Source organism: Oncorhynchus gorbuscha, linkage group LG13, assembly GCF_021184085.1.
Source record: "Oncorhynchus gorbuscha isolate QuinsamMale2020 ecotype Even-year linkage group LG13, OgorEven_v1.0, whole genome shotgun sequence".
Lineage (NCBI taxonomy): Eukaryota > Metazoa > Chordata > Actinopteri > Salmoniformes > Salmonidae > Oncorhynchus > Oncorhynchus gorbuscha.
This window is the reverse complement of record NC_060185.1, coordinates 1,101,612-1,115,770: the sequence shown is the minus strand read 5'-3', so window position 1 is coordinate 1,115,770 and position 14,159 is coordinate 1,101,612. Positions and strand designations below refer to the sequence as shown.

At 42.1% G+C, this 14,159-nt stretch overlaps 1 protein-coding gene across 1 annotated transcript in view; it reads left to right on the top strand.

Annotated features, from left to right (window-relative positions):
- The window catches only part of LOC123993819 (contactin-5-like), an 86,569-nt gene that overhangs the window by 24,086 nt on the left and 48,324 nt on the right, over window positions 1–14,159 (top strand). Inside the window, exons 2-3 of the mRNA XM_046296287.1 lie at window positions 5,044–5,167; window positions 8,167–8,336. Coding sequence (XP_046152243.1) covers window positions 5,044–5,167; window positions 8,167–8,336 — 294 coding nt within the window. The remainder of the gene's footprint in view (window positions 1–5,043; window positions 5,168–8,166; window positions 8,337–14,159) is intronic.

The following is a 14,159-nucleotide window of genomic DNA, read 5'->3' as shown; positions in this document are numbered from 1 at the left end:
GTTAAAATATGAGTCTGGAAAGAGAGTTCTAGCCAGACACCTAGGTATTTATAGTTCACCTAGGTATTTATAGTCTAGGACGGAACCATCCAGAGGGGTGATGATAGTCGGGCGGGCATGCGTTTAAGAGCAGTTGGAGGCCACGGAAGGAGTGTTGTATGGCATTGAAGCTCGTTTGGAGGTTAGTTAGTACAGTTTCCAAGGAAGGACCAGAAGTATACCGAATGGTGTTGTCTGCGTAAAGGTGGATCAGGGAATCGCCCACAGCAAGAGTGACATCATTGAACCTTGTGGTAGCCCCATAGAGACTGCCAGAGGTCCCAGCAACATGCCCTCCGATTACACACTGAACCATTCAAGGCAGTCATCATAAAAACCAAGGCTATTGAGTCTGCCGATAAGAATACGGTGATTGACAGAGTCGAAAGCCTTGGCCAGGTCGATGAAGACGGCTGCACAGCACTGTCTTTTATCGATGGCGGTTATATCGTTCAGTACCTTGAGCGTGGCTGTTTATTAACTTGGCTTTTGAAGACTTTAGAAAGGCAGGGCAGGATGGATATAGGTCTGTAACAGTTTGGGTCTAGGGTGTCACCCCCCTTTGACCGTGGCAGCTTTCCAATCTTTAGGGTTCTTGGACGATATGAAAGAGAGGTTGAACAGGCTGGTAATAGGGCTTGCAACAATGGCGGCGGATAGTTTTAAAAAGAAAGGATCCAGATTGTCTAGCCCAGCTAGACATTGATTGGTCCAGATTTTGTCGCTCTTTCAGAACATCTGCTGTCTGGATTTGGGTGAAGGAGAAGCTGGGGAGGCTTGGGCAAGTAGCTGCGGGGGGGGGGGGGGGTGTTGGCCGGGGTTGGAGCAGCCAGGAGGAAGGCATGGCCAGCCTTTGAGAAATGCTTATTGAAATTTTCGATTCGCATGGATTTATCAGTAGTGACCGTGTTACCTAGTCTCAGTGCAGTGGGAAACCTGGGAAGAGGTGCTCTTGTTCTCCATGGACTTAACAGTGTCCCAAAACCTTTCGGAGTTAGTGCTACAGGATTCAAATTTCTGCTTGAAAAAGCTTGCCTTTGCTTTCCTGACTGACTGCGTGTATTGGTTCTTGACTTCCCTGAACAGTTGCATATCGTGGGGACTATTCGATCCTATGTTTTTGTGCTGGTCAAGGGCAGTCAGGTCTGGAGTGAACCAAGGGCTATATCTGTTCTTAGTTCTGCATTTTTTGAAAGGGGCATGCTTATCTAAGATGGTGAGGAAATTACTTTTAAAGAATGACCAGCCATCCTCAACTGACGGGATGAGGTCAATATCCTTCCAGAATACCCGGGCCAGGTCGATTAGAAAGGCCTGCTCGCAGAAGTGTTTTAGGGAGCATTTGACAGTGATGAGGGGTGGACCACGGACCCATAGCGGATACAGGCAATGAGGCAGTGATAACTGAGATTCTGATTGAAAACAGAGGAGGTGTATTTGGATGGCAAGTTGGTCAGGATAATGTCTATGAGGGTGCCCATGTTTACGGATTTAGGGTTGTACCTGGTGGGTTCCTTGATGATTTGTGTGAGATTGAGGGCATTTAGCTTTGATTGTCGGAATCTAGCTTAGATTGTAGGACTGTCGGGGTGTTAAGCATATCACAGTTTAGGTCACATAACAGAACGAACTCTGAAGCTAGATGGGGGGCGATCAATTCACAAATGGTGTCCAGGGCACAGCTGGGAGCAGAGGGGGTTCGATAGCAGGCGGCAACAGTGAGAAACTTATTCCTGGAGAGGTTCATTTTTTAAATTAGAAGTTCAAACTGTTTGGGTATAGACCTGGAAAGTATGACAGAACTTTGCAGGCTATCTCTGCAGTAGTTTGCAACTCCTCCCCCTTTTGCAGTTCTTTCTTGACGGAAAATGTTGTAGTTAGGTATGGAAATCTCAGAATTGTTGGTGGCCTTCTTAAGTCAGGATTCAGACACGGCAAGGACATCAGGGTTGGCAGAGTGTGCTAAAGCAGTGAGTAAAACAAATTTAGGGAGGAGGCTTCTGATGTTGACATGCACGAAACCAAGGCTTTTTCAATCACAGAAATCAACAAATGAGGGTGCCTGGGGACATGCAGGGCCTGGGTTTACCTCCACATCACCCGCGGAACAGAGGAGGAGTAGGATGAGGGTACGGCTCAAGGCTATCAAAACTGGTCGCCTATAGCGTTGGGGGCAATGAATAAAAGGAGCAGATTTCTGGGTGTGGTAGACTAGATTCAGGGCATAATGCGCAGACAGGGGTATGGTGGGCTGCGGGTACAGCGGAGGTAAGCCCAGGCACTGAGTGATGATAAGAGAGGTTGTACCTCTGGATAAGCTGGTTATAATGGGTGAGGTCACCACATGTGTGCGTCTGCTAAATGACTTAAATGTAAATGTAAATGTGTGGGAGGTGGGACAAAGGAGGTATCAGAGTTATGATGAGTGGAACTAGGGGCTCCATTGTAAACTAAAACAATGATAACTAACCTAAACAACAGTATACACGGCATATTGACATGAGAGAGACATACAGCAAGGCATAAAGTAATCACAGGTGTTGATTGGGAGAGCTAGCAAAGACAACAATGGGTGAGACAACAACAGCTAATCAGCTATAACAACAACAGGTAAAATGGCGATGACTTGGCAGAGAGGGTCGGTTAACTACACACAGAGCTTGAGTTCGCAGCTGGGGCCGACAGATAAACAAAAAATAAACATAATGGAGTACCTTAGATAATGGACAGTCCAGCAGGCATCAGCTATGTAGCCAAGTGATCATAGAGTCCAGGCGGCAACAATTGCAGGGAACAGGGAAGCCGCGGAGTAGTCGCTACCACCCTGTCACTCGGGTGATGCGGCGTTTAAAGTTAGTAGCCCGGGGCTAGTAGAAGCGTCTGCTCCGTCATCTGATGGAGGCTGGTTGAAGGCACAGCGGATGGATTGTTTGTCGGGAGACCAGTCGTGGTGGGGCGCCGTGTTGACAAAGGATCCAAGCCAGATTGACAAAGAAGTCAACTAATTTAGTTTTCTAGCCGGGAGATGCGGCCTGGCTCACGGTGATAGTTTCAGACCAGAGCTTACGGCAAGGATCTGGTGGAATAGTGTGTTCTAGCCGTGTGTGGGTGGAGTCCGGGTGAACAACTGAGTAGGCCAGGAGGTGGGCCTCAGGGATAGCTTCGGTACTGGGTAACTCGGTGGGTGCTAGCTAGCTGTGAAGATCAGGAGTAATGGTGAATAACTGAGTAGGCCGGGAGGTGGGCCTCAGGGATAGCTTCGGTACTGGGTAACTCGGTGGGTGCTAGCTAGCTGTGAAGATCAGGAGTAATGGTGAATAACTGAGTAGGCCGGGAGGTGGGCCTCAGGGATAGCTTCGGTACTGGGTAACTCGGTGGGTGCTAGCTAGCTGTGAAGATCAGGAGTAATGGTCCAGGGATTATGGCAGGAATCCAGCGTTGTAGTGGAGAGTCCGTTACTGGTAGGCTGGCGAGTATTAGCAAGGCAAAAAAAAATATCTAAATTAAATTTTAAAAAGGACTGGTATCTGTGCAGAAGGTAAAGGCCACTAGCAGTGGCTAACAATGACTAAATAGCTTGTAGCTAATTAGCTGGTTCGTCTGATGGCTAGGTGGTTCTTGCTATAAATAATAGCGGTTCTGTATCACATTGGATGAGGCAGGTTACCGGAAGGTATAATTGAACTAAAATGGAGAAGAGATTGAGAATAAAATTGAAATATATACAAAAAAAAGACGAAAAAATGCAAAAGTACACGAGAGGATGAACAAAACACGTCTGCACTGCTACGCCATCTTGGAATACAATTGAATGCTGTAGTGTTAAGATTTCTCTTCACTGGAACTAAGAGGCACAGCCCAAACCATGAAAAACAGCCCCAGACTAATATTCCTCCTCCACCAAACTTTACAGTTGGAACTATGCATTGGGGCAGGTGGGGTTCTCCTGGCATCCTCCAAACCCAGATTTGCCCGTCAGATTGCCGGATGGTGAAGTGTGATTCATCATTCCAGAGAACTCACACCTGTAGCCATGACGTGCTCTGAAAGGCAGGGCTCACATCAATACCATCATGCTGGAAACCCTGGACCCACTCCAATTCACATACTGCCCAAACAGATCCAGAGGTGACACAATCTCAATCACTCTCCACACTGCCCTTTCCCACCTGGACAAAAGGAACACCTATGTGAGAATGCTGTTCATTGACTACAGCTCAGCATTCAACATCATAGTAACAACACATCTGCCACGCTGATCCTCATCACTGTGGCCAGTGATGTACCTCCTCCCTATAGGCTGTCTCGTCATTGTCGATGATCAGGCCGACCCCTGCTGTGTCATCAGCAAACTTAATGATGGTTTTGGAGTCGTGCTGAGCTTTGAGGGAACTTTGGTGTTGAACGATGAGCTGTAGTCAATCAATAGCATTCTCACATAGGTGTTCCCTTTGTCCAGGTGGGAAATGGCAGTGTGGAGTGCAATAGAGATTTTTAGGTAAAACGGATTTAAGATTTCCTGCATTAAAGCCCCCGGCCACTAGGAGCGCCGCCTCCGGATGAGCGTTTTCCTGTTTGCTTATGGTCGCATACAGCTGGTTGAGTGCCATCTTAGTGCCGCACTCTCTGATGTGCCGGTGAATGATTTAGTGTTGGTGTTACTCCTTCTGAAATCATCTGATTTAGTGTTGGTGATACTCCTTCTGAAATCATCTGATTTAGTGTTGATGATACTCCTTCTGAAATCATCTGATTTAGTGTTGGTGTTACTCCTTCTGAAATCATCTGATTTAGTGTTGGTGTTACTCCTTCTGAAATCATCTGATTTAGTGCTGAATGATTTAGTGTTGGTGTTACTCCCTCTAAAAAAGGAAGGGTTGTTTACACATACACACACAAAAAAAATAAGAAATGCCTTTTGGCATTTGGTGTATTTTGTCTTGCTTTCTTCTTCAATGTGAGCCTCCTTTTTCTTAACTCCTCATTATCTTCTATGTCTTTCAGAGAGTGAAGAGTTTGGGCCGGTGTTCGTCCAGGAACCACATGATGCCGTCTTTGCGTTGGACTCTGAGGAGAAGAAAGTTATGATGAGCTGTGAAGCCAGAGGCAACCCTGTACCTGTATACAGGTATGACTCTATCTCTATCTCTGTCTCTAACCCTGTACCTGTATACAGGTATGACTCTATCTCTATCTCTGTCTCTAACCCTGTACCTGTATACAGGTATGACTCTATCTCTATCTCTAACCCTGTACCTGTATACAGGTATTACTCTATCTCTATCTCTATCTCTAACCCTGTACCTGTATACAGGTATGACTCTATCTCTATCTCTATCTCTAACCCTGTACCTGTATACAGGTATGACTCTATCTCTATCTCTAACCCTGTACCTGTATACAGGTATGACTCTATCTCTATCTCTATCTCTATCTCTAACCCTGTACCTGTATACAGGTATGACTCTGTCTCTGTCTCTAACCCTGTACCTGTATACAGGTATGACTCTGTCTCTGTCTCTAACCCTGTACCTGTATACAGGTATGACTCTATCTCTATCTCTATCTCTAACCCTGTACCTGTATACAGGTATGACTCTGTCTCTGTCTCTAACCCTGTACCTGTATACAGGTATGACTCTGTCTCTGTCTCTAACCCTGTACCTGTATACAGGTATGACTCTATCTCTATCTCTAACCCTGTATACAGGTATTACTCTATCTCTATCTCTATCTCTAACCCTGTACCTGTATACAGGTATGACTCTATCTCTATCTCTATCTCTAACCCTGTACCTGTATACAGGTATGACTCTATCTCTATCTCTATCTCTGTCTCTAACCCTGTACCTGTATACAGGTATGACTCTATCTCTATCTCTGTCTCTAACCCTGTACCTGTATACAGGTATGACTCTATCTCTATCTCTATCTCTATCTCTGTCTCTAACCCTGTACCTGTATACAGGTATGACTCTATCTCTATCTCTATCTCTGTCTCTAACCCTGTACCTGTATACAGGTATGACTCTATCTCTATCTCAATCTCTAACCCTGTACCTGTATACAGGTATGACTCTATCTCTATCTCTGTCTCTAACCCTGTACCTGTATACAGGTATGACTCTATCTCTATCTCTATCTCTGTCTCTAACCCTGTACCTGTATACAGGTATGACTCTATCTCTATCTCTAACCCTGTACCTGTATACAGGTATGACTCTATCTCTATCTCTGTCTCTAACCCTGTATACAGGTATGACTCTATCTCTATCTCTATCTCTGTCTCTAACCCTGTACCTGTATACAGGTATGACTCTATCTCTATCTCTATCTCTATCTCTAACCCTGTACCTGTATACAGGTATGACTCTATCTCTATCTCTATCTCTAACCCTGTACCTGTATACAGGTATGACTCTATCTCTATCTCTGTCTCTAACCCTGTACCTGTATACAGGTATGACTCTATCTCTATCTCTATCTCTAACCCTGTACCTGTATACAGGTATGACTCTATCTCTATCTCTATCTCTAACCCTGTACCTGTATACAGGTATGACTCTGTCTCTGTCTCTAACACTGTACCTGTATACAGGTATGACTCTATCTCTATCTCTATCTCTAACACTGTACCTGTATACAGGTATGACTCTATCTCTATCTCTATCTCTAACCCTGTACCTGTATACAGGTATGATTCTATCTCTATCTCTATCTCTAACCCTGTATACAGGTATGACTCTATTTCTATCTTGTTGTAATTTGGTTTACCCTGATTGATTGGATGTTCTGGAGGCTTCTGTGTGTTAGAACAGGTTTGTGAACTCAGCCCCAGGATCAGCTGGATGGGGAGACTCTTTTCTTTGCTCAGCTCTTGGCATTGCAGGGCTTGGTAATGATATTAGAGGCATTGCAGGGCTTGGTAATGATATGAGAGGCATTACAGGGCTTGGTAATGATATGAGAGGCATTACATGGCTTGGTAATGATATGAGAGGCATTACATGGCTTGGTAATGATATGAGAGGCATTACATGGCTTGGTAATGATATGAGAGGCATTACAGGGCTTGGTAATGATATGAGGGAGTCACTGTATTTGAGATGTTTCCAAAACTGAATTGCTCTTTTTTGAGTTTTTATTATTAGTGGATATTGGCCTAATTCTGCCCTGCATGCAGGGTTTGTAGTTTTCCTCTGGACATGTAGTAGAATCTTATAGAACTCTATATGCTTGATTTCAATGGGGTGTTTGTCCCATTTGGTGAAATCTTGTTTTGCAAGTGGACCCCACAGCTCGCTGGCATGAAGTGCAATTGGTTCAATGACACATTCAATTAGTTTTAGACCCTGGTTAAAGAATTTTGTTATTTTCTTGCCCATTTTTAATGCTGCACGTATTGCCAGTATACATTGATTTAATTATGTTATATGTTTTACCCCCTACACCACTTTCAAAAACTTTGTAGTACAGTCCTGTACGCCAAATAGAATCAAATGCTTTTTGGAAGTCGATGAAGCAAGCGTGTATGTTGTTATTATTTTGGTGGACATGTTTATCTATCAGGGTGTACATATCATCAGTCATGTGATGTTTGGTATAAATTCAATTAGGCTTTGTGCTTATTAATTACATGTATAATACTACAGAAAACCTTTCCCAGGGTACTGTTCACACAAATGCCTCTGTAATTGTTAGGGTCAAATTTGTCTCTGTTCTTAAAGATTGGGGTTATGGGTTCTTGATTCCAGATGTCAGGGAAATAACCTACACTCAGGATCAAATTAAACAGTTTTAATATAGCCAATTGAAATGTTGCTCTCTCTCCCTCTCTCTCTCACTCTCTCTCTCTCCCTCTCCCTCTCTCTCTCTCTCTCTCTATATATATATATATATATATATATATATATATCTCTCTCTCTCTCTCTCTCTCTCTCTCTCTCTCTCTCTCTCTCTCTCTCTCTCTCTCTCTCTCTCTGTCTCTCTCTCTCTCTCTCTCTGTCTCTGTCTCTGTCTCTGTCTCTGTCTCTGTCTCTGTCTCTGTCTCTGTCTCTCTCTGTCTCATAAGAATCGGAGCCACAGATTATACATGTAACCCTTTGTTCTCATTGTTTATGTCTGCAGTTGGTTCATCAATGGAACAGTAGTGGAGACAGAGAACCGTTACAGCTTGATCGACGGCAACTTGATAATAACCAACGCCAGCGAGACGGCAGACTATGGGAGATACCAGTGTAAGGCGGAGAACAGCTATGGGACGGTCCTGAGTCGGGATGCACTGCTACAGTTTGCCTGTGAGTATCTCTCTCTCTGATCTCTCCATTTACACACAGTATTATATACAGTATGTTAGACTGATTTTTTTGTTGTTGATTCAAGCCCTATCGCGGAAGTATAGTGGAAGATCCTTGTTAAAATATAATGGTCATTTTCCGATTGAGTCGACACACTGTATGCAGCGTTTATCTTGAATGCAATCTCCGGGACAAGTTGGGCTGTGACAGATATTTTGCTATATATATATAAATATAAATATATATATATATATAGTACATATAGATAGCAGTATATATATATAGATAGCAGTACATATACAGTGGGGCAAAAAAGTATTTAGTCAGTCACCATTTGTGCAAGTTCTCCCACTTACAAAGATGAGAGAGACCTGTAATTGTCATCATTGGTACACTTCAAATATGACAGACAAAATGAGAAAAAGAATCCAGAAAATCACATTGTAGGATTTTTAATGAATTTATTTGCAAATTATGGTGGAAAAAAAGTATTTGGTCAATAACAAAAGTTTATCGCAATACTTTGTTATATACCCTTTGTTGACAATGACAGAGGTCAAAGGTTTTCTGAAAGTCTTCACAAGGTTTTCACACACTTGCTGGTATTTTGGCCCATTCCTCCATGCAGATCTCCTCCAGAGCAGTGATGTTCTGGAGCTGTTGCTGGGCAACACGGACTTTCAACTCCCTCCAAAGCTTTTCTATGGGGTTGAGATCCGGAGACTGGCTAGCCACTTTTCATCTTCAATGCCCTTGTTGATGGAAGGAGGTTTTCACTCAAAATCTCACGATACATGGCCCCATTCATTCTTTCCTTTACACGGATCAGTCGTCCTGGTCCCTTTGCAGAAAAACAGCCCCAAAGCATGATGTTTCCACCCCCATGCTTCACAGTAGGTATGGTGTTCTTTGGATGCAACTCAGCATTCTTTGTCCTCCAAACACGACGAGTTGAGTTTTTACCAAAAAGTTCTCTTTTGTTTTCATCTGACCATATGACATTCTCCCAATCTTCTTCTGGGTCATCCAAATGCTCTCTAGCAAACTTCAGACGGGCCTGGACATGTACTGGCTTAAGCAGGGGGACACGTCTGGCACTGCAGGATTTGAGTCCCTGGCGGCGTAGTGTGTTACTGATGGTAGGCTTTGTTACTTTGGTCCAAGCTCTCTGCAGGTCATTCACTAGGTCCCCCCGTGTGGTTCTGGGATTTCTGCTCACTGTTCTTGTGATCATTTTGACCCCACGGGGTGAGATCTTGTGTGGAGCCCCAGATCGAGGGAGATTATCAATGGTCTTGTATGTCTTCCATTTCCTAATAATTGCTCCCACAGTTGATTTCTTCAAACCAAGCTGCTTACCTATTGCAGATTCAGTCTTCCCAGCCTGGTGCAGGTCTACAATTTTGTTTCTGGTGTCCTTTGACAGCTCTTTGGTCTTGGCCATAGTAGAGTTTGGAGTGTGACTGTTTGAGGTTGTGGACAGGTGTCTTTTATACTGATAACAAGTTCAAACGGGTGCTATTAATACATGTAACGAGTGGAGGACAGAGGAGCCTCTTAACCTCTTGCTCCTACCTGACATGCAGGCGTCCCATCTAGACATCTGGAAATGCAAATGTGCTACGCTAAATGCTAATAGTACTAGTTAAAACTCAAACGTTCATTAAAATACACATGCAGGGTATTGAATTAAAGCTACACTCGTTGTGAATCCAGGCAACAAGTCATATTTTTAAAATGCTTTTCAGCGAAAGCATGAGAAGCTATTATCTGATAGCATGTAACACCCCAAAAGACCCGCAGGGGACGTAAACAAAATAATTAGCATAGTCGTCGCTACACAAACCGCACAAATAAAATATCAAACATTCATTACCTTTGACCATCTTCTTTGTTGGCACTCCTAGATGTCCCATAATCACTATTGGGTCTTTTTTTCGATTAAATTGGTCCATATATAGCCTAGATATCGATCTATGAAGACTGTGTGATAAACGAAAAAAATAGCGTCTTATAACGTAACGTCATTTTTTTAAATTAAAAAAGTTGACGATAAACTTTCACAAAACACTTGGAAATACTTTTGTAATGCAACTTTAGGTATTAGTACACGTTAATAAGCGACCAAATTGATCACGAGGCGATGTATATTCTTTAGCTGTCCGTCTGGAAATAATGTCCGGGTAAATCTCAACCAAAATATCCGGTCGGAGACCTGAACAAATGGCTTGTCTCTTCTTCGTTTGACCAAGAAACAAACCCTAGGCAAATGACAAGACTGTTGACATCGTGTGGAAGCTGTAGGTATTGCACCCTCAGCCCCATTTATTGTGGTTCGCCTTTATCAATGGGTTGAAGTGGCGGATGGATATATATTTCCATTTTCAGTGATCAGATTTTCCTGCGCTTTTCGATGAAACGCACGTTCTGTTATAGTCACAGCCGTGATTTACCCAGTTTAATAAACGTCTGAGTGTTTTCTATCCACACATACTAATCATATGCATATACTATATTCCTGGCATGAGCAGCAGGGCGCTGAAATGTTGCGCGATTTTTAACAGAATGTTCGAAAAAGTAGGGGGTAGGAGTAACAGGTTAAAGAAGAAGTTACAGGTCTGTGAGAGCCAGAAATCTTGCTTGTTTGTAGGTGACCAAATACTTATTTTACACCATAATTTGCAAATAAATTCATTAAAAATCATTTTTTCCCTCATTGTGTCTGTCATAGTTGAAGTGTACCTATGATGAAAATTACAGGCCTCTCTCATCTTTTTAAGTGGGAGAACCTGCACAATTGGTGGCTGACTAAATACTTTTTTGCCCCACTGTATATATATATATATATATATATATATATATATATATATATATATATATATATATATATATATATAAATATATATATATATATATATATATATATATATATATATATATATATATATATATATATATTTTTTTTCACCTTTATTTAACCAGGTAGGCAAGTTGAGAACAAGTTCTCATTTACAATTGCGACCTGGCAAGATAAAGCAAAGCAGTTCGACAGATACAACGACACAGAGTTACACATGGAGTAAAACAAACATACAGTCAATAATACAGTATAAACAAGTCTATATACAATGTGAGCAAATTAGGTGAGAAGGGATGTAAAGGCAAAGAAGGCCATGGTGGCAAAGTAAATACAATATAGCAAGTAAAACATTGGAATGGTAGTTTTGCAATGGAAGAAAGTGCAAAGTAGAAATAAAAATAATGGGGTGCAAAGGAGCAAAATAAATGAAATACAGTTGGGAAAGAGGTAGTTGTTTGGGCTAAATTATAGGTGGGCTATGTACAGGTGCAGTAATCTGTGAGCTGCTCTGACAGTTGGTGCTTAAAACTAGTGAGGGAGATACGTGTTTCCAGTTTCAGAGATTTTTGTAGTTCGTTCCAGTCATTGGCAGCAGAGAACTGGAAGGAGAGGCGGCCAAAGAAAGAATTGGTTTTGGGGGTGACTAGAGAGATATACCTGCTGGAGCGTGTGCTACAGGTGGGAGATGCTATGGTGACCAGCGAGCTGAGATAAGGGGGGACTTTACCTAGCAGGGTCTTGTAGATGACATGGAGCCAGTGGGTTTGGCGACGAGTATGAAGCGAGGGCCAGCCAATGAGAGCGTACAGGTCGCAATGGTGGGTAGTATATGGGGCTTTGGTGACAAAACGGATTGCACTGTGATAGACTGCATCCAATTTGTTGAGTAGGGTATTGGAGGCTATTTTGTAAATGACATCGCCAAAGTCGAGGATTGGTAGGATGGTCAGTTTTACAAGGGTATGTGTGGCAGCATGAGTGAAGGATGCTTTGTTGCGAAATAGGAAGCCAATTCTAGATTTAACATTGGATTGGAGATATATATATATATATACATGTATAGTATATATAGATAGCAATATATATGGTATATATAGATAGCAGTATATATATATAAATAGAGAGAGAGATAGAGATAGCAGTACATATATTCGATAAGGTTAGCAGTATATATATAGTATATATAGATAGCAGTATATACAGTGCCTTGCGAAAGTATTCGGCCTCCTTGAACTTTGCGACCTTTTGCCACATTTCAGGCTTCAAACATAAAGATATAAAACTGTATTTTGTTGTGAAGAATCAACAACAACTGGGACACAATCATGAAGTGGAACGACATTTATTGGATATTTCTAACTTTTTTAACAAATCAAAAACTGACAAATTGGGCGTGCAAAATTATGCAGTACATATATATAATATATATATATATATATAGCAATATATATATAGTATATATATAGATAGCATCTCTCCTGAATACAAAGTGTTATATTTGGGTCAAATCCAATACAACACATTACTGAGTACCGCTCTCCATATTTTCAACTATAGTGGTGGCTGCGTCATGTTATGGGTATGCTTGTAATCATTACAGACTGGGGAGTTTTTCAGGATGAAAAATTAATGGAATAGAGCTAAGCACAGGCAAAATCTTAGAGGAAAACCTGGTTCAATCTGCTTTCCAGGAGATACTGGGAGATGAATTCACCTTTCAGCAGGACAATAAGCTAAAACACATGGCCAAATCTACACTGGAGTTGCTTACCAAGAAGCCGAGTTACAGTTTGGACTTAAATCTACTAGAAATACTTGAAAATGGTTGTCAAGCAATGATCAACAACCAATTTGACAGAGTTTGATGTATTTCTAAAACAAATAATGTGCAAATATTGCATTATCCAATTGTGCAAAGCTCTTAGAGACCCAGAAAGACAGCTGTAATCACTGCCAATGGCGCTTCTGCAAGGTATTGACTCAGGATTTTGAATAGTTATGTACATTTGATTTTTCTTTATTTAATTTTCATTTAATTTTTTCTAACATTTCTAAAAACATGTTTTCACTTTGTCATCATGGGGTATTTTGTGTAGATGAAAACATACATATGTAATCCATGTTGAATTCAGGCTGTAACACAACAACATGTGGAAGAAGTCCAGGAGTATGAAAAGCTTCTGAAGGCCCTGTAACTGCTGTCTGACTGGGAAGTACCCTTAACTCTGTGCTTAGCTGCCCTGGTAGTGGGGTGATTGGAAGCAGCCTAACACCATGTCCGCATCCCAAACAACACCCTATTCCCTATGTAATATGCTACTTTAGACCAGGGTTGGCACCCTAGTCCCTATATAGTGCTCTACTTTTGATCAGAGCCCGATGGGGAGAGGGTGTAAGAATAGGGTGCCATTTGTGTTGCTGCCACCATTCTCTTCCTCCAGTAGTCCTGTGGCCAGGCTCCAAAACATCATCACAAGCCAAGGAAGCATAGCGATGGTGAGGCCAGGGGAGACTGTGCCCCTTTGCTTACAGTTTCCCCAGGAGTGCAGGTCACAAAAGCCTTATTGCCATGCCTGCAGTAAGCTTATGTTCCACTATTCTCAGCCAGTGGACTGTTGCTGCTCAAGAATATACAGGCTGTGTTGTTGTGTTTGTTGTATATGGGATGTTATGGTGAAAGGATAAGATACAGGTTAGAAGTGAATACGTTTTAAAGATGAATACATTGGTTCTTATACCAAAAAGTGGATGAATGAAAACTGGATGGTGTTCAGAGATGCATAGGAAGGGTCGACTGTAGCTGAAGGATGGTACTAAAAACAAACTAAATATAACTCATGTAAAATATACTGTGTCCGTAAAATGTATATAGTGTATATATGGTGGATTGGAAATGATGAAGACAATTAGATTGATGAAAACTACAATTTTAAAGAGGAAGAAAAAGAGGTGGAGGGAGGGAG